The 27423-nt window shown below is 39.0% G+C and overlaps 1 protein-coding gene across 8 annotated transcripts in view; it reads left to right on the forward strand.

The window, feature by feature from the left end:
* The first annotated feature begins 2535 nt into the window (after positions 1 to 2535).
* Herc4 (HECT and RLD domain containing E3 ubiquitin protein ligase 4) overlaps positions 2536 to 27423 on the forward strand; it is a 74201-nt gene continuing 49313 nt past the window's right edge. For 2 of the 8 annotated variants that reach the window (XR_005286990.2, XR_006020889.1), the window contains exons 1-6: positions 2536 to 2822; positions 4245 to 4275; positions 4667 to 4967; positions 20557 to 20716; positions 23921 to 23997; positions 26483 to 26704. Coding sequence is in view for 6 of the 8 variants with exons in the window: in XM_038343944.1 (XP_038199872.1) it covers positions 4742 to 4967; positions 20557 to 20716; positions 23921 to 23997; positions 26483 to 26704 (685 nt within the window). In the remaining 2 variants the exon portion in view is untranslated. Of the gene's footprint in view, positions 2823 to 4244; positions 4276 to 4666; positions 4968 to 8781; positions 8915 to 20556; positions 20717 to 23920; positions 23998 to 26482; positions 26705 to 27423 lie in introns of those variants that run through there. The other 6 variants (XM_038343944.1, XM_038343945.1, XM_038343948.1 and 3 more) reach the window with 5 other exon arrangements.

The raw sequence follows: 27423 nt of genomic DNA on the forward strand, positions 1-27423 counted from the left end.
TTACCCGACCCCCGCCCAAGAGCAGACCATTCAGAAGAAATTCCTGGCATTCCAGGATAGAAACACCTGCCAGCACTTCACCAGGGACACCCCTAGACAAATGTCAGCCAATCAGGGGTCCTGAACCTCAAAGACCCCTCACCCCCACCTTTACTATTATAAAAACGCAATTCTAATTGAGCTTGGAACTCTCCGGATATTCCAGTACGTTGGACATGCAGAGAGACTTAGTGCAAACTTGGTTAAAATAAAGGCTCTTTGCTTTTACATATGGGACTTGGTCTCCTTTGTTGGCTTTTGTGGGGACCCATGGATTTGGGCATAACATACTATAGTAGGCTGAAATCTTAACCTCAGGTACCTTATGTGATCTTACTGGGAAATAAGATCTTTGGAGATATAATCCACAATTGTAGATACAATTACTATGATGAGCTCATAATGCATAAGAATGAACTGTAATATTAAGTTGGGGGCAGGCGTCACCCCAGCCCCTGGCAGTCATCCATGGAGCACCAACGGAGCAAAAAGCTCCATCTCAGGCCCCTCCCTCTGGGAGTTGTCTTGGCCCAGACTCCAACTCCCAGCCTGCCAAGCACTGACCCCTCTCCTGGGGAGGGTCAGGACCACTCCCACAGGCTATTTAGGCTTGTGTGTGTGTGTGTGTGGGGGGGGGAAGAACACGTCGTTTTGGGTTTTGTGTGTACTCTCCTTCTGTGCCCCCCCCAACCCCCAGCCATGCTCCTGGCCACCCGAGAGTGCTGCATTTATTAAACGCGGGGATTTTTAATTCGGTAATTCTGGTTTGACTGGAGTTCTTTGCAGCTGAGAGGCTTTTCTTAAGATTTTTCCTAACATGGACCCTGATCCAATCACCGGTGTCCTTATAAAAAGGGAAACTTTAATACAGACATCCAAGGAAACATCAAGAAAAGGTGGAAGCAGAAATCACGGTGATGCTTCCACGAGGTTTAACAGGGACTACTGGCAATCAACAGAAGGTAAGAGAGAAGCATGGAAAAATTCTCCCCTTGAAACCAGAGGGAACCAACTTGCTGCCACCTTTCGGGCTTCTGGCCTAGATCTAGAACGGATACAACAAATTTCTATTGTTTTAAGAGACTTGATTCATGACAAGTTGTTATTGTCTAGGAAGCTAACAAACGGTAGACACTTCCTAATCTGCAAAAACCAGCCTACTGTGGCATTGATTATAGATGATTAACACTGATGCCAAAGTAACAGGTTCTAGTACGGTTTAAACTAGGTGCTATGGCCTACACCTGCAATCTCAGCTTTTCATGAGGGAGGAGCTACAAGTTTGTAGACAACATAGTTTTGGTGATGTGCTTAGTTGGTTAAAACACCTAGTAAAGACATAACTAAATGTGATGTAAAAATAAGTCCTATTCAATTTTAAGACTGCCTTGTTTTAAGTTCTTTAATTTTCAAATGGGACTAGTTTTGTTTATAGCTATCCTCTGCTGGAAAGGGCTTATGCCTCCTTTAGTCCGTGCAGCTCCCCTTAAGCTAGCAGCACAGTTGATTTGCATGGGATTTCCATGTTGTTTTTTCCCCTCCCTTTTCAAGATTGACACAGCCCCACAGATCATTAGCCACTGGGTTTCCTCAAATCATTTCCTCCTAAGAATAGAGGGGGCATGGAACCTGTGTTAAGAAGGTTAAAATGTCAACAAGCCACTTCACATGCTTGGTCTTGAGTGTCTTACCGAATAAATCCTTTTTTCTTGCCCCAACAACTTGCCCTCCAATTCCTTCACTGGGTCCTTTTTTTGAGACATAACAGACGGCCTTGGTATCAAAGTGATGTTAATATTGGCCTGTGAAATCTGGATTTCGTTTCCATGAAACAGGAACTGAAGTCATATGCTCTATTTTTTGCTGAGCGAAGGAGGCCGGGCAATATAACCTTATCTTCCAATGAGTTAGCTAAAAATGTGAGCCAACACTGTTCCAGGAACCTGAGCAACGATTAGGCTAAGCCATTGCTCCATTGCTATCAATACCTCACACACGTTCAGATTAAGTTCAGGTGGGTTTAAGGGTTTACACTGAGCCATCCGCTTTTCTAACCATATTTGCGATTGTTTCGCCTGCTACTTCAAAATCTCCTTAGGAACGGTAGAATCAAATTTACAAGAAGGCTAAAACCTATAAGTAGAGAGACAAACCAAATTTCCTTAAGACAAAGAAAATTTCCTTAAGCCGCCCTTGTGAACGCCGAAGCACTGTTAAAAACACACCGACAAAAAAAAAAGAAAGAAAGAAAGAAAGTACACTGACAGCTTGCAGCCCTCATCCTCCATTCGCCTCTAGCAAAACACCGCGCAGGCGCCTGGGTCCGACGAACCCTGGGAGCGCTCCCGCGCAGGCGCGCGGCCAGGGAAGCGGGCCGAGCGGCGCAGGCGCGGCGACTGACTTCCGGCAGACCCCTCCCCCACCCCTCCCCATCCCCCGCGAAACCACCGCCCCTCTCCCTTGTCGCCAGCCTCTCCCTCGGCTCTCTCCACCCCTCGTGCTCTCCGCCCTGTTCGCCAGCAGCCCTTCCCCTCCCGCTCCATCCGGGTCGCAGACGGCTGTCTCTCGGTCCGGAGAGCGCTGGCGGTGGCGGCTTTTCTCTGAGGAACCTGGGAAAGTTTCACAGGAGAGAGGGAGGGAGCGAGCCGGGCAAGCCGAGGCAGCGGAGCGGCGGCCGGGATCCCGAAGGAGGCGTCGTGGTCACCTCCGCCGCAGCCGCCTGACAGAGGAAGAGAGCCAGCCGTCCTCCATCGCCTGGGGCTCTCCCTGCCCCGAGGGGCCGGGTGAGTCGTTGCCCCCCGTGGGTTCGGGGTAGTGTGACGGAGGTGGGCTCGGCTGGGGCCTTGGCGGAGGGCGCTAGCGGTCCCCGAGCTCGTCGGGGCCGGGGTGTTGCACCTCCCTCGGGGGAAGGGCCCTCCCCAGGGCCGAGGCCGCGGGGCCCGAGCCCGGTGGGACGGTGCCGGTGGCCGTGGGAGTTCGGCTGGTGGGCACGCGAGGAGGCAGGGTGTGTGCGGACCTCTCCTCTTTCCCCATCCCGGGGCCGCGTGAGCTGATCGTGGTGCACGGTCAGGGAAAGGAAACGAAACTCCTTCCCCTTCTTCTACCTGTTGCTGGCGAGAGAACGCCTTTCCAGATCCCTGTTCTGACTTCTGGAGGAAAAAAAAAAGAAAGGGTGCCCAAACGAAGCGCGCTGAAATCGGAGAAATGTTTCTGCCTTCCTCTAGGCTTAAAAATAAAATAAGATACGGAAAGACAATGTAGAACTCTCTGAAACTTTCGAGTTTTGGTGTCCCAAAGGGATGAAATCAAATTTCTGGTTATGCGAGTGTAGTGGGACAGCGTCAGCACTTTCTAAATAATAAATTCAGGAAAATTGTGTTTTGAAACCTCAGATTCAGTGTAAGGAATTTAGGTGACTTTGGACAGCAAGGATAAGACTAACTTCCACTAAGGGTGCTACTTAATAATGCATTATAATTTTTTTTAAAAAATGTGGAGGTGTATATGAGAAAGGCTCGTGTCTTTTGTGTTTTTTTTTTTTTTGCATAATGTTCAAGGATATTTTGCTTAGATGTATTTGCACCATGTGTGTGCCTGGTGCTGGTGGAGGCCAGAAGAGGGCGTAGGATTCCCTGAGACTAGTCACACACAGACAGGACCGAGCAGCTATGTGGGTGCTGGAATTGAATCTGGTTCCTTTAAAAGAGCAGCCAGTGCCCTTAACCTCTGAGAGATCTCTCAGCTCCTCATGTAGTCTTTCAAGTGAAGAAGTTATATAGATTTCTCTATTAAACTGTTGGTGCCTCACAGTCCCTCAGCGCCATTCCTATTTTGAAAAAAAAAAACAATAGTTCTGAGATTGTTGACAGTTTGTTTTTCAGCTTCAAGTAATTGTCCTGGAAGTACACATAAAGATTATTTAAGGAGAATTTTGTTTTACTTGTAGGAACCATTCATAATAAGAAAAAATTTGAATTGGGAGAATCTTGATATTTAAGCTAAGCATTTTTATGTATTATAATCACATCTATTTAGTTTTAAAATTAAATTAGTAGAGGGTTTGGTGCTAATATTTTGACTTGTAAAATGTAATTTTAAAATTATGACTTGATAGATTCTAATTTTGTGTATAGCCATTAATAAAGTATATAGTCAAATTGTGACAATTTTTTAAAGTTCCATTATTGGCTTAATTTCTGTTACAGATCAGAACTTCAGCTTTCTGTTGATGTGGAGGTAGGTATCAAACTATTGAATTCTTTGAGTTGAGGGGGACTGTGAGGTTATGTTCCTGCAGTTGACTGGCGTCTTGTTTGAGAATTGGACACATGCCTCATTTACTGTTCTCATTAAACTTGTTTAAAGAAAAAACCTAATTTCATCAGTACTTCTTACTGAGTTATATAACAAAGTCAAAGACAGTTCCTGGTTCAAGTTTCGCGAAGAATCGTAGAAAGTGATGTCATTTTCTAGACATTTGCATATGGTGCTTCAAAAATGAAAGAACTGATCACTGAGGCATATTTTAAATATTTAACAATTGCGATCCTCCTTGTAGCTTAACACTGATGAAAGAGCAGTTATACATCATTCTTCCTTTGAAGTCCTGTTCACTTTGTCTCCTCAGACGTCAGGCACCTCCAAGTCAGTGTTCCCGAAGGGACTTGTGTATCGAAGCTGGAAGACCAAGGTCCTTACAAGCATGTTGTGCTGGGGAAATGCATCGTATGGACAGCTAGGTCTGGGTGGAATTGATGAAGAAATTGTACTTGAGCCCAGAAAAAGTGACTTTTTTGTCAATAAAAAGGTCCGCGATGTAGGCTGTGGACTCAGACACACTGTATTTGTCCTGGATGACGGGACTGTGTACACATGTGGATGCAATGATCTGGGGCAGCTGGGTCATGAGAAGTCAAGGAAGAGACCAGGTAAGTTAAACACACTCTAGTTCTAATAACTGGTACCGTTTATATTTGAAATGATGCTGTATATGGCCTATATATAAATATAAATATAAAATTTGCAGTCTTCACCAAGTTTTAAAAGCAAAGTAAGAGTTAAACAATCTTGACTTATGCACCCTTCTTAGTTCTTTAGTTTTTTTTCTCTTTTATTACTATTATTGTTAGTATGACCCTAATTGATGGTTGAATAGCAACAATAACAACAAAACTAGCCTTCAGTGTATGTTTTTTTTATAAAATATAAAGACATCAAATTCTTTAATAAGTCATCTACCTTGAACATACTGTGAATTCCTAATTTGCTCTGTAATGTTTCTGTATACCTGAGGGGAGTATGGTAAAAGCCTTTAGTTTTGTTTACTTGCTTAAATTATATCTTAATTCTTCCATTTATTTCCTGTTATACTTTAGGTATGTAATTTTGTTTTGCTTATTTAGACATACTGTTAGTCTCCTATTTTCTGCTTTCACATCAGTGCCAGCGTTTAAAGAGTGTGAATGTGAGCTGGTCCGACTCTGTAGAGGTATCTAAGCAAAATGTAAAATACTTGAACAGGTAATGAGAATTGAAAGCATTTAGTCACAATTCTTGTTCTGCTTTCCTGGATGTTGTATTTAATTGATATCAACACATTTTGATGGGCTTGTTAGTACTTTGCTTTCAGTTGTGACAACCAAAAGCTACTACATGAAGGTAGTAGATTCAGGGGAGACTGCTGCTGTACCTAGTGTCACAGTAAGACCCTTAGGTATTCCCTATGACAATCCTTTTTCTCTATCAGCTCATTTATAATTTTTTTGTAGTCTGTTTTTGAGAGGTAAATGTGGGTATAAAAACTCAGGCATTAAATTGAAGTATTTACCATCTCACCACCATAGCCATACTTTACAGGTAATGAGAATTGAAAGCATTTAGTCACAATTCTTGTTCTGCTTTCCTGGATGTTGTATTTAATTGATATCAACACATTTTGATGGGCTTGTTAGTACTTTGCTTTCAGTTGTGACAACCAAAAGCTACTACATGAAGGTAGTAGATTCAGGGGAGACTGCTGCTGTACCTAGTGTCACAGTAAGACCCTTAGGTATTCCCTATGACAATCCTTTTTCTCTATCAGCTCATTTATAATTTTTTTGTAGTCTGTTTTTGAGAGGTAAATGTGGGTATAAAAACTCAGGCATTAAATTGAAGTATTTACCATCTCACCACCATAGCCATACTTTACTCGTAATTTGGAGATCCTGGAGGTTTTAGTCTTTGTGAGTAGGATCCCTTTTCTTGAGGCATACATAATATGTAACTTGGTTTTATTGAGTGAATGGGAACGATTCCTTAATACAATAGGTCTAATGATTGTAAAAACTCAAAGTAAATGATAGTTTTCTTGTATTATACTTTACAAAAGCATCTTACAGAATCTTACCAGATTTTCATAATCTCTTGTGCATCGAGGTGGTTGTGAGTGGTTATTTACTATCTGTACATTTTGCTTAGTGTGGAAAAAGCTGCCTCAAGTTGAGATTCCTATGGTATTGGATTACTTCCTAGATGTAATTGCCAGCACGCTTATTGTAACTTACTGAGGTTTAGAAATTTTAAATGTTACTAAACCCTGTTTGGTGTTCAGAACAAGGGTAAATACATACACCAGTGAGTAGAGTAACTTCAACTGTACAGATGAAGTTTGGGAAAGCCAGCTGCTTTTTGATCTTGTTGACTCTGTGATGGTTGTATTGTGACATCTCTGTCTTCCTGTGAATTTGTCCCGGAAACTGTTTAGTAATACAAAGTTGAAGAATGTATTTCCCTTCTCAGATGAGCTCATTGATGTCCAGGGCATATAAAATAGACGATAGAAGGGGTGGGGGGAGAGCTTTGCTTTTCCAGAGATTGAGTGCTAGAGTTGGAAGTTCAGACATATATAAATGAAATAACTAAAGAATATTGAAATTTGTCTGTCTGCTTTATATTTCAAGCCTAGTGAATTTAAATAATGAGAAAGATATTGTGGGATTGAATTAAAGAAATAAAGGCTTAAATTAAATTCTGTCAGTAGTCACATAAATAGTCACAAAATAAGTCTGGAGCTAGAATTGCTTTTATAAAGGGGACTGGGGAGGGGGGGCTCTGAGCCTAAGCAAAAGTCCTAGTTCTCTGATATTTTGAAGAATAACCAGGCTACAGAGATAGAAAAACACAGAAATTCAAAGAGGTGTGATTGCTATGATAGGATTCCAGTTTTCAACCTCTTTGTCTTCTTTCTTTCTTTCTTTCTTTCTTTCTTTCTTTCTTTCTTTCTGGTTTAAAGTACACAAGTGGTAAATTTTAATAATGTTTTAACTAAAATTATTTCTCTTTGGACTGGTTCAATGTTTTAAAAGTGTCCTTTCCCTGCCCCCTTTTTATGAATTGTTGAATTTGAGGGTTGAGTTTAGAGCTAAGGAATTGTTAGATCTTACTTAGTTAGTTTTATAGTCTTGCTAATCGGTCTGGTTGAGTCTGTGTCATAGACAATTCCTTCATCAGAGCTTTACTTAAGTCTCAAAGAAAGTAGAGAAAAAGTAAGAATTATTTCTTTACATAGACTGGGTTTTAACCATAAATACATTGTAACGAAGGAATGGAGCTTAGCATCACTAAGGATAAATTACTTGAGTCACATGACTTATTTTAGGGGTTGGCCTTGTTGTGTACTTGTTTGGACATGCAGCCTATTGGGAGAGTTTTCCATTCTGGATAACTTTTGTTATACCAAGAGCAATAGGCTAAGTCCATATCCATCTCTGTTCTCTTACATAGGTATGACCTCACTCCTAGCTCTTTCTGAGTTAGTGCTAGAAAAATGAGTGTCTCTTCCACCTTCATGTAGTTTTTCCTACATGGAAACTTCTAGATACTTTTAAAAGCTAGCTTCTTAATTCTCTAATTTTTAGTTTACAAGTAAATACATTTATTTGGTATATCTGTCCATTTTGATGAACTGTTAGTTTTATTTGTTTACTTCTAGATTTACTCAAGAGATTAAGAAGTAATTTATTAAAAGTAAACTTTTCTTAACAGGCTTTTTTTACTTAAAGTATATCTAGCCATAACTTGTTGGCAGGAACTTTAAGAGTATGTTGTATACATCTGTTTGTACTTGTTTCATGGTAGAAGCAGTACTAAGCTACTTTATTATTGTAAATAATGTTATAATTCTGTTAAGCAGAGCATTTTGGTAGCTTTCTGTGGTTTTCCAAGTTCTTTGGAATGGAGTATATGGAGTATCTCATTTGAGCCTCACCGTAGGGTCTCCTGTTCGTTGTTCCAGTGAAAGCATTTTGGTCATAGCGGTAGCTACTTGCTTGCCCTCTTGATTCCTCACTTTCTGACCTATTCTTTCTGTTCATAAAACAGAAAATAAATCTATAAATGAAATGTCCTTTTATATACATTTGGAGTTTTAAAAATAGTGTAGGAAATATGTAAATATGGTAAATTATTTGCAGATTAGAAATACCAGATTGTCCCACATATTTCTTATTTGCTAAAACATTCAAGATTGAAGCTCACTGGGTTTTGTAAGTCTTAATTTTCACAATACCTTCTAAGGAAGAGAAAGATGTAGATGATAAATGACTTGGAAAAAAGAATTACCTAGGTCAGGACTTGAGGCTTGGCCTTGAGCACTATGAGAAAGGTCAGTGCCCAGGAGTCTCAGTTTCAAGTGTAGGGGAAAAGTCATAATGCAAACAGATGCTGTTAGAGAGATGTATAATAATACTTTACTTTGTGTAGGACCCCACATCTGAGGAATTTCAAGAGCATTACACAATAACTCATGGTTCCTTTCAAAATGCTTGTGACACAAATTGCAAGAATTATCTTCATCTTAGGGGATAAGTTTTCGGAGAAATGGCAGCACAAGTTGGTAAGTAACTTGTCAAACAGCAGGAGACTGGTGAACAGCTGTAAATTGACTCTGAAAGCTTAAGCCTACAGGTCTCCTACTGTATTCACTAAATTGTGCTTATGTTTAGTGTTATTTACAATAAGATCTGTTTGAGGCAGACCAGGTACTAATCCAGATTGTTTCTTTGCCATTCTATTTGATGGCCTCTTGAAATAAATCAGTATTTTACCAAGATGATTGCATTATACCACTGTGTAGTGTGAACAGTCTTCTTTTGGAGGGGAGTTGTACTGTAGATCCAATATAAAGCCTCATTCACGAGAAGCAAACACTGACACTCAACTCTGCCCCAGTACAAGAATATTTAGACAGACAAAGCTTACTTTCCTTGTTTCTGTTTTATCATATATTCCTTTATTGTCTTGACTGCTGTGTTGGTCTATCAGAAGAAGTCTGTAGTAATTGTCATGTAGGGTTGATTGAATGGCTAGCATTAAAACAAGATAATTTTAGTTGTATCAAGGCTCTCTGTCTTTGGGATGCATTGGTTTGCTTGTGTTATATAAACAATTCTTGAAAAAAAAAGGCACAGTTGGCTTCTTTCAGCATTTTCTTTGTGTTTGGTTTATTACTGTGCTTAGATGATTGGCCCTTAATACAACACTCAGAAGGTTGAGGCAGGAGGATCATTAGTTAGAGGCTTCAAGACCCTCCATTAAAAATAGAAAATGAAAAACCAAAATACTGTTTCCATTAGCAAAAAAGGGGAGGCATGGTAGACTTCAGTTTCACAGTTTGGGTAGTTACCAATGGTTAACATTGTAAAATGGCAAGCCTAGGGAATCAGTTTGCATCATCTACTCAGAGATTTTGTTGTGTTTTTTTGAGACAGGGTCTCATATGTTGTTCTGACTGGCCTGGACTTATTTTATAGACCAGGCTGGCCTCCAATTTAGTAGAAATCTTCCTGCTTCTGCCTCCTAAGTCTGGGATCAAAGGTGTGCACCACCACCACATCTATTCCTTTTTTTTTCTTTCTTTTTTGGTGTGAGTGCTTTGCTTGTCTGCCTGCATGCCAGATGAGGGCATCAGATCCCATTATAGATGGTTATGAGCCACCATGTGGTTGCTGAGAATTGTACTCAGACCTCTAGAAGAACAGCTAGTGCTCTTAAACTGAGCCATGTCTCCAGTCCATCCCACACCTATTCTTAGAGACTTCTAAAGGATTCTTAGGTTTCCATTGTTCTCAGTATGCTATATAAGTGTAGCATAATCTCACACATTTCATCTATTTTAAAAATTATTTTGAAGAAATGAAAGTGACTTCCTAACTATGAAGTGTATTGTTGAATGTTGAGATGTGTTTTAAACTCTGATACAGGTGTATGTAAACATTGCTACAAGGGTTTGAGTGGGATCGTGTAGGAAATAAGTAGTAAAAGGAGCCATATGCAAACTTAACTCTTTGTCGATAGAATACATGCAAGGAAAACGGTGATGTGTATAATCAGTATACACAAATTTGCTAGATGTAGTGGTGTCTACCTCTAATTTTAACACTGGGAGGTTGCAGCAGAAAGATTAAGAATTGGAAGGCAGAAATATGTAGAAATACATTCTTGCCAACAAAATCAAAACCAATTTGTTATAGTTACAAAAGGGAAATTTCTTGACCATTAGTGCTTCTATAATTTTATTTGCCTGGACTTAACTCTTCTGTCTTTTACTTTCTTTTTTGGTATAGTTTTATTTTTCTTTTTTGGTTTTTTGAGACAGGGTCTCTCTGTGTACCCTTAGAGCCTATTCTGAAACGTTCTGCAGACCAGGCTGGCCTCCAACTCACAGAGATCCGCTTGCCTCTGCCTCCCGAGTGCTGAGATTAAAGGCGTGTGCCATTATTGCCCAACTTATTTTTGCATTTTTAAAACTCTTTAGCAACACATTTTCCACATATTATTAAAAACCAATGCTTACTTTTTGTCATTGCTTTGAAGTGCTAAAGCTAGACACAGGGTTTTATGTATGATATATTAGACCAGCACTCTTATCAGTTAACCATATGCCACTTCCTTGCTTCTTAATACTCAAGTTTAGACTCGTTTTTTTCCTTTGTTATCATTCAGTTCTTAAATACAATTTTAGTTTTTCATAGTTTTCTGGTTTCAAAAGTAGTAGACATTCTTGGTAGAAAATTTGGCAGCTATAAGGAGGTAAAAAATCAGGCTGGGTAGTGTAGCATGCACTTGGAACTTAGAGGCAGGCAGATCTCTGAGTTCGAGGCCAGCCTGGTCTACAAGAGCTAGTTCTGGGACAGGCTCCAAAGCTACAGAGAAATCCTGTCTTGAAGGGTGGGGTGGAATGTTAAGCACAGTTGTAGATCATTTTACAAATGTATGCTCACGAGAATGTTGTTTGTACATGAAAGTTCCAGAATACATTCATTTGATAGGCTTCTGGGTACAATATGATGCATGTCACTTGAAAGTCTAGTAAGGAAAATCAGACACAAATCATAGGACTGCGTAAAAACGCAGCAGTGTCGTTTACAGATGAATGCTTGCATGGAATAGCTGAGCAAGGCAGCTCACGGCTGTAACCCAGGACTCGGGAATGCTGCAAGGTTGAGTCCAAACTGATCTGTTTTGGAAGTTCTATGCTAGTCAAGGCTTCACAGTTAGATCCTGTCACAGAAAGTCCTGAAATACGAAGATGGGTAATAGAACCTTATAAAACAGCATGGCTTGAAGGTGAGTGTAGGAGAGGTAGATGGCACATGGACAGGAAATATATGCAGTGCTCTTCCAGGAAAGAATGGAAAGTGCTTTAGAGGCACACTAGCTCAGATGACCATAGGCAAGTTAGATGCGGTATTGGGAATGGCAATTCATTTAGCTGGAATGTCTTGAGAGTAGGGAACATAAAATTTCATATAGTCATTCATCTGTTCATATGTTCATTACACTCAGAAGCTTGTCAAATGAATGTGTTTTGGAACTTTCATTTACTGACATTCTTGTCTTGTATGCACTTGTAAGATGTTCTACAACAGTAGATTGAACTATAAAATTATATTTCGATGTTTTCATTTTAATTTGGTTAGTGGGCACTAAAAGATTTTAATGGGAATTACTGGTTTTATTAAGGGAGAATTGAAGAGAGGATAATTGGGAAAGTAATTAGTTTAACTGTGGTTGTAGTTCCTAAAAACAATGAAGGAGCAGATCAGGAGAGATTTGGCAGACCGAAGATGGACAGCCATTGTTAACTTGATGGAAGTGAATTGTAGCTATGATCCCTGGTGGAGTCGTTGGTTGGAAATACGGGATGTGGTATGATTAGGACTGTTAGCTCTGTTTGGAGAAAGATAACTCTGATGAGGTAAATTTTATTGTGACTGTGTGATAACAATATTCAGTGGACAGTAAGGAATCAAAACAAAGGGGAGAAAATCATGACTAAAAGCATGAAGTATTTATTTCCAGCTTTGCTTTCTCTAGGTAGGCTGTAAATTTTTCCATTATTCCATTGTATCAAGTAATTAATAACATAGCTATTTATTTTGTGGTTGGGAGCCAATCTTTGGAAACTGTTAAAAGTACTTAATTTAAAGTAACCTGTAAATTTAAAGGTCATAAATTTATCTGTTTTCTATTTTATTATTTTTTGTTTGTTTTGAGATGCCTAGTACTCATGGCTACCCTCCTGTCTCAGTTTACCAAATTCTGAGATTACAAGTTTGAGCTACAGGCCTAGTTTTACCTGTCTCTCATCCCCTCCCCTCCTTTCTCCTCCCCTCCCTTTCTCCCCTTTTCTCTCCTCCTTTCCTCTCTCTTCTCTTTTTGTTTTTACCAGATAGGATTTCTCTGTGTAGCTTTGGAGTCTGTCCTAGAACTTGCTTTATAGCCCAGGCTGGCCTCCCAAGGATCCTCACAGAGATCCGCCTGCCTCTGCCTCCCAAGTGCTGGGACTAAAGGTGTGCACCACCACTGCCCAGTATCTGTTTCTTAAAGTTGAATTTTTTATAAAATGATAAAATGAAAGTGTCTGTCAGTATCTTAGGCGCCATGACCATGGCAACTCTTATAAAGGAAAACATTTAATTGTGGTGGCTTGCTTACATAAGTTCAGAGGTTTAGTCCATTGTTATCATGGCAGGAAGCAAGGCAGCACGCAGGGGGACATGGTGCTGGATGGAGAGGGAGCTGAGAGTTCATGCACCTTGACTCATAGGCAACAGAAAGTGGCCTGAGCATATATGAGACCTCAAAGCCCACCTCCCCAGTGACACACTTCCTCCAACCAAGACCACACCTCCCAATAGTGCCACTCCCTTTGGGTACCATTTTCTTTCAGACTGCCACAGTCATGTATCATCTGATATCTTGATCATCTGATATCTTGATCATTTGAATTTTGTTAATAGGCTTATTTGCTTATTGTGGAACAAACAATCCCTATCAAGTTAACGACTGTTTGACTTGCTTCTTTCTGGGTTACTAGTAGTTGAAATAATCGTAATTATAAACTGTTGTTGGAGTGAGTGAGAGTTCCTTTGATATATCACTTTTTTCTCTTTTTAAAAAAGTTTTTTATTTTTACTTTATGTGCATTGGTGTTTTGCCATGGGTGTCTGGTCCTCTGGAGCTGGAATTACAGACAATTGTGAGCTGCCATGTGGGTGCTGGGAGTTGAACCTGGGGCTTCTGGAAGAGCAGTCAGTGCAAAACAGCTAGAGGAGAATTTGGTTACTTTGCTTATGTAATTAGTAGAAATTTGTGGTTTTATTTCTTTTTAAGACTTTCATGCAAGCCTGGTGGTTGTGGTGCATGCCTTTAATCCAAACACTTGTGTGGGAGGACCAGGTGGATCTCTTGGGTTCGAGGCCAGCTTTATCTCTACAGAGTGAGTTCCAGGACAGCCAGGGCTACACAGAGAGACCCTAACCCTAACTGGAAAGCAACAACAGAAAGACTTGTCATGTTATGCCAAGTGCAGAGCTCAGATTGCTGCCCAGAATTGATTCTAAGTGCTTACAAATTACCATATACATACAAACTTTCTGATCCAGGCCTGCTGTTCATTACTTCCTAACAGTAATGAACTAATGAAACTATAATTACCCTCTCAATGGTTTTTATTTTATTTTTAGTTACGCTGCCTGTGTGTAGAGATGTGCACGCGAGTGCAAGTGCCATAGAGGCCAGAGTTTTCAGACACCCCTGGAGCTGTGGTTACAAGTGGCTGTGAGCCAACTGGTGGAGGTTCTGGAACTTGAACTCAGTACATGTTCTTAACCACTGAGCCACCTCTCCAGCCCATTCTACACTTATCAGAGTAGCCATGTAAAAAGCTATTTGGATAGCTCTGTGTGAACATATGTTCACATATATACTCGGGTAAGCAGTTGAGTAAGCCTGCAAATAGAAATAAGGAAGAAAGCATTCATTTAGATGTTGATATGGCAGTGTAATACAGGGAGAGAAAAAAATTATAGAAACTTAATGAACTATTATTTTAAAAATACAGTGCTGTAATCAGAACTAATAACAACCATCATTATGTGTCAGGCATTGTTGAATCCTTTCTGTATTACCTATAAGTCTTAAAAATTAGCCTTCACCACTTTTTTATTGTTTGAGACTGGGTCTTGTGATTTGGCCTAGGCTGACCTTGAGTTAACTAGTGATGGGATTTCAGGCTTGTGCCACTGTTCAGCCCTGTTTGTTTTTTTGGGTGAGAAAAATAAGAATGTGAGGACAGGATGTGAGAGGTAGCTCAGAGATTAAGAGCATTTGTTGCTCTTCCAGAGTAATTCCAGCTACCAGGAATCTCAGTGATCCCTTCTGGTCTCTCCATAGGTACACATAGGCATGTTCATTGATTTATTCATATCCCCCCTCCCAACACAGTGAAAATATGATCAGTGAAATAATTGAACACACCCTTCATAATTACAATAAAAAGAGTAATAATTCGGTCAGTTTTAAAAAATGTATATGACATAGCTGAAAAATTACAGCACTGCGCTTTATAACTCCATACACATACCCCTTAATTTTCTCCTATCTATCCACTGATTGATCGATTGATTGATTGGCAGGACCTCTGCAGCCCTGGCCTCAAACCTAGAGAAAAGGTCAGTTTCTGGGCTGCTACATAATAGCTACATTTGTATTGCATCAGTGTTTTATGGAGTTTAGAAATGGTTTTAATGTTTCTTTTAGAAACTGGCAGAATTATAATTTATCCAACCATTGTAATGTAATGTAGTGCTATGTGGTTGAGGACTGGAATGAGAAGATATCTAATATACTAAGGAAAAAAATAAGATATAAAAGAATGTAGTATAGAAAGTTAGGTAAATAAAAAAATCCATTTATATTGACTTATAGATGTATTGAAACAAGTAATAACAGTAGTTACTATAGGTTCAGAGGTAGGCAGAAAGTAAGAAGGTTGATGAAGGACATGAATGATAAGCTTCACTTTTATATCTTTTTGAACAGTACAAACAGTACAAATGTATTATTTCTATATGTGTATCTATATTTATATTAATTTTTTGAGATAGGGTTTCTCTGTAACATCTCTGCCTGTCCTGGAACTTGTTATGTAGACCAGGTTGGCCTCGAATTTATAGAGATCCACCTGCCTCTGCCTCCGGATTGCTGAGATTTAGGAGTGCGCCACCATGCCCAGCAAAGTAAAGTTTTTAAAAAGCAGGCATTGAAGAACTTAGATATAGCCCTGGTTTGTTGCTTGTAGTTATATTGTCTTGGGCGTATTGCTTATCCTCCATGTGTTTGAGTGTTCTGTTCTATGAAATGAGGACAATCATGTGAGCTCCTGGGAGGGGTTAATTGAGTGAGATAGCACACACAGTGCAGAGAGCAATGGCCTGGCATGTGCTGAACACTCAGATGTTTGCTTTGAGAAAGCTGCTATTGTTGGGGTTGTGGGTTTCATAACTAAGTCTGACTAAAACGGATTTGGGTATTAGACCCTTTTCAGATTTGCCTTATAGAGATTTACCTGATAGCCTGTTAAATTGCCTTGTTAGACATTGTTAGTCATATATTTGTCTTCAGATTGCCAGTATCTATTTCTTCATGATAGCTCAAATTTAAGTATTTATTCAACAGTTGTTTTTCTACTGTGTCTTGGTTGTACTAAGCACAAAAATACTTCTTTTCCTTTAGTCTTTTTTTGATTTTCGAGGCAGGGTTTCTCTGTAGTTATTGGTGCCTGTCCTGGAACTAACTCTTACAGACCAGGCTGGCCTCGAACTCACAGAGATCTGCCTGCCTCTGCCTCCCAAGTGCTGGGATTAAAGGCCACCACTTCCCGGCTCCTTTAGCCTTTATTTATTTAAAGATTTATTTATTATGTATATAGTGTTCTCAGTATTCTGTCTGCATGTATACCTGCAGGTCAGAAGAGGGTACCAGGTCTCATTTCAGATGATTGTGAACCACCATGTGGTTGCTGGGAATTGAACTCAGGACCGTTAGAGGAGCAGGCAGTGCTCTTAACCACTGAACCATCTCTCCAGCCCCCTCCTTTAGTCTTTAATAAAGGCCTTGTTGTAACTTTTAAAAACCAAAAAAAAAAAAAAAAGAACTATGCTAAAATATTACAAAACAAAAACATTGTGGTCCTTGGAGGTATGCTGTATTGGAACAAGACAGAATGAATGGGGTTCTTTTATCTTCTCATGTTAGAGAGGACACGGGTCAGAAAAACAGTGGTTTTCAATAAATAAATTATTTGTTTTTAACAAATAAAAAATATATGGTGGAGATGAGTGCACACATGTGCCTTAGTCTACATGTGGGGATCAGAGACAACCTACAGCTCCCATTTTGTGGTCCTGTGCAGAGAATTGAGTCAGACTTAGTGGCAAGCCCCTTTCTTCACATTGAGGTATATTGAAAACCTCTAGCCATTGATTTTAAAAATTATTTAATGAGTAATTATAAGGATTAGTTGTATCCTGATATTTTGAAAAATACTCAAATTAGTATTATTTATACAGGCTTTTAAACATGACTGAACTGAAAATGATGAGCTGATCTGTAAACAATGAACTGACTGTAAAATGTAAAACAAAACAAAACAAAACAAAAAACTTTTGTGTGTCTCGTTTCTGTGTTTGCAGTTATTTTTTTCATTAATCTGAGCATAATTTTTACTTAGCATGTAAGCAGTCCTTATTTTGGCAGTTGAATAGAGGAGAAATGTACATGTCAAGAAAATCAGAGCGTTTAATCCCAGCAGTCAGGGAAGCAGAAGCCAGAGGGTCTCTGGATTTGAGACCATCCAGGGCTGCAGAGATCTTGCCAATCAATCAATAAATGGATATGTAGGGAGATAGTTAAGGGGTGTGTGTGTGTCTGTGTGTCTGTGTGTGTAATTAGAAGTTTTATGATTGTGGAGAACAAAAAAGGAAATGATTGTGATGTGGGTTAGTCTGTTTATTTTCTCCAAAACTAATCATCCACCTAGTACCCTTTGATCTGGGAGATACTGATTACTTTTCTCCCCCAGTAGCATGAAGAGTACATTTTCTAAGTTGAAGAACTATTTGATGTAGATAACCTTCTGGGTATCATAGTTTAACAAGTACGTGTATGTGTCTGTTTACACTTTGACCATGTAATGGAGCTGCACTTCTACCATTGTCCAGCATCACAATAACATGAGTTCAAGGCCAGCTGATCTACAAGAGCTAGCTCCAGGACAGGCTCTAAAACTACAGTGAAACCCTATTTCGAAAAGCGAAAAAAAAGAATGAATGAGTGATTCTCCTTTGTCAGAGGCATAAATAATGTTTTCTCCATCAGTCTTTTCACTTTTGATTTATCTTTGTTTTGTTCTAGTATTTTGAATTTTCCTAATGGATACATGGATCATCTTTTGCTTTCCTGAGCTCAAGACTTAAGTATCATTATCCTTAAGTAAAGGTCTTGTTCACATGACATCTTTTTCATATCTTTATTTTAACCTTTAATCACAATCTGTTTTTCCCAAACTTTATTTTTGTATTTTAAGTGCTTGGGGAGCAACAGTGTATATTTTAATACTAATGTGTAATATTTTACATTGGATATTTATATTACACATTAGATGCCTTTGAGTTCATGGCCATCAGAATCCAATTTAAGTGTTCGCTAATTGGAGAACTAGGGAGTCTTAACTCATTCCTGTACTCTGCTTTCTTTTGCTACTTCCATTAAAATTGTTTCAGTGTGCTATTGACTTATTTGGGGAGCCTCTGCTATTATTTATTTGTCTGTCTGTCTGTCTATCCCTCCCCCCCCCCCCCCCCCCCCCCCCCCCCCCCTCTCGTTTTTCAAGGGTTTCTTTGTGTAGCCCTGACTGTTCTGGAACTCGCTTTGAAGACTAGGCTAGCCTTGAACTCACAGAGATCTGCCTGCGTCTGCCTCCTGAGTGCTAGGATTTAAGGCTTGTGCCACTACCTGTGAGATTGTGTTACTGAAAAAGATTTCAATTCCCATTGTAATTAAGATTTATGGGACTATTTGTGTAAGTTAATGATTCCTAGTTTTCTTAATTTTTTAGAGAAATGTCATGATATATCCTGGTTTTTGTGTGTGTATGTTTCTGCAATATGATTTTATTAAAACATACAAAATAATGCAGAGTGAGAGATTGGTGTTATACGCTTCAGTGTACTAGGCACTAGCTTAAAGAATTATCAACTCACTTGGCATGGTTGTGCACAACTGTAATCCTAGGACATGTGAGGCAGATGCAGGAAGATTGCTGCAGGCCTGATCTACATAGTAAGGCCAAGTTTACATGCCGCAAGTATACATCAACTTAAGATACTTTAAGGTAAGTATTTAGTGTATCAGTGGAGTTGTGCGGATTCCTGGAGGTTATCCAGCACTAGCCTCCCCTCTGCCCCCACCCCAAAAATATAAGATCTTAATCCAGGTACAATATCAATTGTTTTACATGGAGGAATGTCAGTTTTCTTGATGTGGTCAGTTTCATTATTGAATAGCATTATTTACAAATTAGTATGCCAAGAAACCCTTGTTGATGGAGTTTTAATTACTTTCATTGTGAGGCTTCTGTTGTATTGAAGGTAATAATGGTAGCATTCTTATTAAGCTTTTAAAGTTAATTTCAAGTGGCGTGTTAAAAACTTACTGGTAAAACACTAACAGTGCTTTTCCTGAGTGATTACGTGTGCACCATGTGCACTCAGGTTCCTTTGGAGACCAGAGCCGGACCGCACATGCCTGGAACTGGAGGTTTTGCAAGCCACTGTGTGGATGCTGGGAGCTGAGCCCAGGTCCTCTGTAGGAACAGCAAGTGCTCTTAACCCACTGAGCTGTCGCTGGCTGGTTACTTTTGATTTAAAACTTGAACTTATTTTAACCACGTGAGGGGGTTTATAGCTGTTGATGCTAAAGTGGAAATCTATAAACTGAAACCTAGTATTTATAATGGGCATAATACCTTTGAGCTCTCTGTTCAGCATATCCCAACAGATTTTATATTTTAAAATGTGGGCCTGGAGTGACGGTGCATGCCATAATCCCAGCAGTTGGACAGCAGAGGCATAAGATCAAGTTCAGACCACCCTGGACTACAGTAATGAGATTCTGTCTCAAAAAACTAACAACAACAACAACAACAAAAATATCTGTAAATAAATTGCCAGTTGAGATTATTTCATTTAGAATACTACACTGGTCGGGTTGTGGTGGCGCACGCCTTTAATCCCAGCACTCAGGAAGCAGAGGCAGGCGGATCTCTCTGAGTTTGAGGCCAGCCTGGTCTACAAAACAAGTTCCAGGACAGCCAGGGCTGTTACACAGAGAATTCCTGTCTTGAAAAACAAAACAAACAAAAACAAAAAACACAAGAATACTACACTGTAGTGTCTGTATGATAAAGTTAGTCTGAATTACTGGCTAAAATTCTAATAGCCCAGGGATTATTATTGTTACATAGTTTCTTTTTCAGTGATGTTTTTTAAATAGAGTACTTCTGAGATCAACTTGATGAGCCCTAAATTTTTTTTAAAGAATTTTTTAAATTTATTATATATATATAATATTCTGTCTGTGTGTATGTCTGCAGGCCAGAAGAGGGCACCAGACCTTATTACAGATGGTTGTGAGCCACCATGTGGTTGCTGGGAATTGAACTCAGGACCTTTGGAAGAGCAGGCAATGCTCTTAACCTCTGAGCTATCTCTCCAACCCAAGCCCTAAATTTCTCAAAGATGTTCAGGTCACTTATTATCCCTAGTGGTATTATCACAATGAGAATTGTATGTGGAACATATTTGTCAATTTCATTCAATTTTATTTATTTATTTAATTTTGGTTTTTCGAGGCAGGGTTTCTTTCTCTTTGGCTTTAGAGCCTGTCCTGGAACTAGCTCTTGTAGATCAGGCTGGCCTCGAACTCACAAAGATCCACCTGTTTCTGCCTCCAGAGTGCTGGGATTAAAGGCGTACGCCACTACCGCCCATATTTATCAATTTTTCATCACATCTGATTGTATTTTATGTTTAAGCATCTTACTTTTGATAGACATGAAAATTGAATATGTTTATTCTCATTTCAAGCTCAACTAGAATGTAATGTGTTTCTTCTTGACTTCTGTTCTGTTAGAGCAGGTTGTTGCCCTGGATGCCCAAAATATCGTAGCTGTTTCATGTGGAGAAGCTCATACATTAGCACTTAATGACAAGGGCCAGGTGTATGCTTGGGGTCTCGACTCTGATGGACAACTTGGCCTCCTAGGATCAGAGGAATGTATCAGAGTACCCAGGTAACAAAGATGACCACAAAGAGGTCCTTAATCTTTTATAATAAATTTGTTTATCTAAGTCATTTTGCTTATGATGAGCACTCTGCTTACTGTGAGTATGTAAGTATTGTTGCCTCATTATTTTTCCCCTTTGAATCTTAGAATTTACTAAGTTGGCTCTTGTTATTGATTGGGGTTGAGGTATTTGGTTGGCTGTTTTTTTTTATATAACTGATGTTTTCTTCATAATGGATACAAGTTTTGTTTTTAGAGAAAAGAAGTAGAATGCCAGGTATGGTGGCACATGTCTTTAATCCTAGCTCTTGGAGTCAGAGACAGGTAGATCTCTGTGAGTTGGAGGCCAGCCTGTCTTCTACAGAGTAAGTTCCAGGGTAGCCAAGGCTACACATAGAAAACCTTTCTTGGAAAAAAGAAAAAAAAAAGAAGTAGCAATTATTTTCTTCTAGAATGGGATAGGCTGATTTAAGCTGCTGCTTCTATTCTGTCAAGTGTCCTAGCTATTGAAATATTTATTAAATATTGATTGGTTATTGGGTGGTGGTGCATGCCTTTAATCCCACTACTCAGAAGTAGAGGCAGACAGACAGACCTCTGTGAGTTCAAGACCAGCCTGGTCTATATATGACGTTCCAAGACAGCCAGGGCTTTATAGGGAGACCCTGTCTCAGAAACAAAGAAAAAATACCTATTAATTACATGTTTCTCTGACCTTTTTATTTTAAGGCTTAATTGATTTTTGTTTAAGTCAGTGTAGAATTCCATTAGAAATGGACCCCCCTCCCCCCAATACTGGTACTTAAGGTATGCACCACTATTCCTAGTTCTTGTTTTAAATTTTGGAGGGAGCATTTAGCTTTTATCTACTATGTTAGCTTCTTGGTTTTTTTTGTTGCTCTTTAAGATTTTCTTTTTTTATGTGTATGAGTGTTTTGTCTGCACACACACACACACACACACATATATATATATATGTATATGTATATGTATATGTATATGTATATGTATATACCACGTGAGTGTCCAGAGAGGCAGAAGAAGGCATCAGATCTTATGGAACTAGAGCAGTGGTTCTTAACCTTCCTACTGCTACAACTCTGTAATATAGTTAGTTGCTCATGCTGTGGTGATCCCCAGTCATAAAATTTTTTCTGTGCTACCTCATAACTGTCATTTTGCTACTGTTAGGAATCATAATGTAAATCAGGATATCTGATAGTCACCCCCTGTGAAAGTGCCACTCAACCTGCAAAGGAGTCGTTGTCCATATTGAACGAGAGCAACAGATGGTTGTGAGCTGACATGTAGATGCTAGAAAAAACAAATATGCATCTTTTGCAAGGGCAGCAAGTGCTTTTAATCAGTCACCTCTCCAGCCCCGTAGTTGTGCATTTTCTGTAACATCTTTATTATGTAGAAATATACTCCTTTTATACCTATTTCTTCAGCCTCTAGTCTTTTATGATATGCCCTTATTTGTTACTAGTATCAAAGTAGGTGAATTCATTTCTCTTGAATGTTTCAAAGTAATATGAGAGTCAGTATCAGTTCTTTAGATGTTTGCCTCAGCAGAGAAGCCATCATCAGGTCTTTTACTTTCTTTGGTGGACACATTAGTACTGATTCTATCTTACTCCTTGCTGATCTTTGAGTTTTGTGTTTCCTTCATGGTAAGTTTTTAAGTGTCTTTTGTTCAGGAATTGGTCTGTTTCTTCTAGGCCATGGAGTTTTTTGGGAGAGTTTGTAATAATCTCTAGCTTTAGTTGCTCATTTTTACCTGGAGAATTTAGTGGGTTGTCATTTAAGGTGGTGGTTTTGTTTGTTTAATTTTACAGCATCTCACTGGGTACCTCTAGCTGGCTTCAGACTCACTCTATAGACCTTTAAAAATGGTGTGTTCAGTTAACTGGTGTTTGCCCTGCGCTGTGTTAGGCATTGGGAGTCTCATGAATATAAGCTGTATTCTACCTTTACAGAATATATTGTTTGGCACAGGAGACAAAGAATAAGTAAATATGTAGTAGTGATAATAGTATGAAGACAGAAAAACAGGGCTCTATGAAAATGTAGTGTTATGAAGTGTTCTACTTGAACTTGTAAATTAGTAACTGGAATAGGCCTTTTTCTCCAGAGTGATTTAATATGGTGAAAAGATCAGTGTGCTATGTGGGTGGTACCCATAAACAGTAAGAGTTAATAATTCAGCATAATTATACACATCCATGTATTTTTGTTTCTAGCTTTTTTGCATTTATTTTGCTATGGTATTCTTTGGTGATTTTAAAAACTGAAGTTACATTGGAACCTGCTGATTTGAAACACAGCTCTAAGGTTCTGTGATTAAGAAATATGTATATATATCCAGAGGGCAGAATCAGGTCAGACGGCATTGTCAGAAAAAGGCAAATAAGAAAAATTCCTTCTTTACCCTTTTCTTGAAAGTATTCATTCAGAAAATTAGAAGATTGATCAGGTGAAGGGGAAGTACAGAACATTGCAGTTAGTAAATTTAGGAGCGTGAAGACAGAATACAAGATAGCAAAAAAAAAATAAGATACATTTTGATTATAATAAATGTGAATGAACTAAATTTCTTTAGTTAACATAGATGCCACTGCTGTGAGTGCAGATTGAGAAGGGCAGGCTAGGGGGAGGGAATGGGGTCCACAGTTCTGAGTTAGGAGAGCACTAGTTTTAGAATAATTGGCCTTCCAAATAAACTGCCAAGTTTCACACTGCAAAAATTAAGAAAAGTACTGGATAATGGAAGAAAACGTTTGAATAAGAGCATCCTGAAGGGTATTTATCTGTAAACATGGTGCCCTTGGCTTGTATTCTGTCACTTTGGTTTTTGTTTTTGCCTCCACCTCCCCTAGCTGAGGACCGAGTCCCAGGACCTCGCTCTTGTTTTACCACTGCGCTAAATTCCCAACCCCCTATTTTGTCTTTTAAGGTGTTTTCTCAGCCCATCTTTTACTTTAAGAAAAAAAAAATGTGTGTGTGTGCGTGTGCGTGTGTGTGTGTGTGTGTCACATTGTGATTACTGGTTTTAACCTGAAGTTTTGATAGTTAGCCTGACTGAAAAAGGACGGCACTCCCTGGAAAGACAAACGTGCGCATACTAAGTGGCCAGTGTATAGCACATAAGAAGCATACAGAGCCACTTGTTCACACAGGGAACTGACTGATTCTGCTCTTCTTTTCTAGAAATATTAAAAGTCTTTCGGATATCCAAATAGTACAGGTTGCATGTGGTTACTATCACTCACTTGCACTTTCTAAAGGTAAGCACTTGGCCTTTTCTTTCTAAGAGTTATTGCTTGGTGCTTTGAACAAAAAAACTTCTAACTTTCTCCTTTTATAGGATTTGTCCTGCGTTTGGATTGTTTTCTGTATGTGTTTTAAATCAGCTAAGTTTTCACATATACAGAACTGCTAAAATATTTATTGAGATTGTTGTCTATAAGTCAGTTTCAGGATAATCTTCACAGTGTTAAGGTTTTTACTCATGAACATGATACTCCATGTAATTCTCTCTTTAAGTTTTTCTTACTAGTTTTTTGTGTGTTTAAGACAGGTTCTCACTGTGTAGTTCTTGATATTTTTGAACTCACTATGTAGACTGTGTAGGCTGACCTCCAACTCAGAGATTTGACTGCCTCTGCCTCCAGAGTGCTGGGATTAAAAGAATGTGCCATCACTGCCTGACACTAGTATTTTCATTTATCTGCAAATACCTTATACATCTTTATTTTTTTCACTAGGTATTTGATTTTTTGTGTGTGTGCATTATTTTTTGTTTACTATATAGGCTCAACTGAGTTATATGTCTTAATTACTAAATTTTTAAAAGCCGTTAGTTCATAGCAGAGGAAACTTGCTATCCCCCATCTCATTAAATTTTATATCTAAGTTTTTTAGGAATTAAGCACAGAGGAGGATAAGTATCGTATTAGTTTTGTTTACATTCTTCTTTCTGGTTTAATTTATTCATATGCCAACTAATGATTGGAAAATGAATAGAGAATCGCCCATGGTTTTTGTGTTACCACTTAAAAAGATAAAACTTGAACAGGAGAAGTGACTCTTCCAGAGGCCCTGAGCTCAGTTCCCAGCACCCATGTAAGGCAGCTCTGTAACTCCAGCTCCAAATGATCAACACCTTCTTGGGTGTGCACACACACAGTTGAACACATGAACAAAAATACAATGATAAATTCAGCTCAGCATGGTGATACATACCTATAAAGCCCAGCATTTGGGAAGCTGAAGCAGAAAGATTTCTGCAAGTTCCAGGCCAGCTTAGACTATGCCAGAAAATAAGTTCTAGTGCCTCTATTACTATTTTAGTAAATGCCTGTTGGGGTCTACTGTAAACAAAACACTAGGTTTTTACTCAGTAAACAAGGACAGCCAGAGTTACACAAAGGAACCGTCTCAGAAAAAACAAACAAACAAAACAACAACAAAAAGTTTGCCATCTGAAGCTGGTTTTTATTTTTTGCATTCTATAGCTTTAGGTAGTATCATAGTCATGCAGCAAGCTTTCTGAGCATTTTGTGTGAACTATACAGATGAGTATATAGTATACAGTAAGTGATAGCTGCATTCCTGAACCTCGTAGGATTACACAAATTACAGTATAATTATATACTGTAAAAGGTCTTAGAGAAAAAGTTTACAGTTTATAGAACATTTAATGAGAATGAGATTTAATCTGGGGTATCCAAGAATGAAGACTGGAAGTGAGCTGAACAAAAAGTTAGAAGGTGAGCCGGGCGGTGGTAGCACACGCCTTTAATCCCAGCACTCGGGAGGCAGAGGCAGGCGGATCTCTGTGAGTTCGAGACCAGCCTGGTCTACAAGAGCTAGTTCCAGGACAGGCTCTAGAAACTACAGGGAAACCCTGTCTCGAAAAACCAAAAAAAAAAAAGAAAGGAAAAAGTTAGAAGGTGATTAGGGTGGTGAAATGAGCACATGCGTGCAAAGGAGTGTAAGTGTAGCTGGAGTGCCGTGAGTGAGGAGTGTTCATCCTCAGTGCAGTGGGAAGCTCCAGACTTCTCCCCTCAGCTCTACCCTTTTTGGTTTTGTTTTCTTTGGCTTTTTTGTTTGTTTTATTTGTTTTTGAGGCAGAGTTTTAACTCTGTAGCTCAGGCTGTTCTTGAACAAAGGTTAAAGAGATGCTAACTTTTATTTTTTAAACTATGAGTACACAGATTTGGTGATGGGTCATGACATCCCTGGATATATGCCTCTGATAGAGGGCAGCACTGGGAAGAGAGAAGTATGGGAAGTGGAAATAGGTAGGGTAGGAGAAATCACTCATTTTGGGCATACTGAATTAGAAGTGGTTTTGAAACATCCATTTATGGGTGTCAGAAAAGCAGAATGTTACAAGGTCTGTCTTTCTGTTTCAATTTGTATATGTTGATAACTGAAGCCTTGAGATTAGAAGAGTACTTGGGGAGAAGCTAGAGAGAAAGATGAGGAATGTTAGTGAGGGGCAGTCATTTGTTGTAGAGTATCCTTAGTGAACCGCACGCATCTTTAATTTGTATTACTATTTACTAGTGTTTTTCTCAGACTTAAAAGTATCCTGATAAGGAATGTCTTTTAGGTAGTAGTATGTTTTCATAGAAAGAAACAAACTTCATTGCTAGTAAGTATGTATTTTCATCTAATGAGAGGATGTCTCAAAAGAGTATTAATATATATTGAATTATGCAAATTATGTGTGTGTAAAATAATTTTACGGTTTTTGTCTTACAGCAAGTGAAGTTTTCTGTTGGGGACAGAATAAATATGGCCAGCTGGGTCTAGGCATTGACTATAAAAAGCAGACTTCACCACAGCTCATTAAGTCTTTACTTGGAATTCCATTCATGCAAGTTGCAGCAGGAGGAGCCCATAGTTTTGTACTCACCCTTTCTGGGGCTATCTTTGGATGGGGACGTAACAAATTTGGTCAGCTAGGTCTTAATGATGAAAATGGTAGGTTCTCATTATGTTCAAGTATGTGTTTAAAAGATCATTTTCCGAGATGAATGAGTGCTTTTTAAGAGTATTGGAGATATGTATGCCCAGATCTTCCCAGGACAAGTAGAGGTGGAATTGAGGATATTAATTTAAAATTTTAATGTGGTAATGTTTTGTGAAGATCATGAGAAGGCAAAAAAATTAGCATATAATAAGTTGAAAAGTTTTTTGAGGCCTGGAGATAGAGCTCAGTGGAAAAGCTCTTGCCTAGTATGCTCAAGGCTCCTGGGTTCAACCCCCCAGCACCTTTCCCCCACCAAAACAAGGAAAGTATTTTTAGATTGTTTGGACTGAGGGTATAAGATAGCTCCATGGTAAAGTGCTGCCTACCACACAGGAGCTGCTGGTTTTAATCCTCAACACTGGAGGAAAAGAAGTTTATGCTGTCTAAATCTTCGTTACTGGGGGTCAAGACAGTTTACAAATACTGCTTTTAATTGGTAGCCAATGTTGTTCTAGTATTGGCCACCATTAATGGAAAGAAGCCATAAAATAAATTAGTGAAGAAGCTGCATATATCACTTCCTGGTAGAACATGCATGCAATGGCTTGGCCTGATAATGAAACTAAATTTGCTCTAGGAAAGTAATATGATATATTCAATTGATGTGTTTCAAATTAGATTTATGTGATCTGGGGTTATTAGATTAACTTTTCATTAAACTTTTTACGCT

The sequence above is a fragment of the Arvicola amphibius genome, chromosome 9 (genome assembly GCF_903992535.2).
Source record: "Arvicola amphibius chromosome 9, mArvAmp1.2, whole genome shotgun sequence".
Lineage (NCBI taxonomy): Eukaryota > Metazoa > Chordata > Mammalia > Rodentia > Cricetidae > Arvicola > Arvicola amphibius.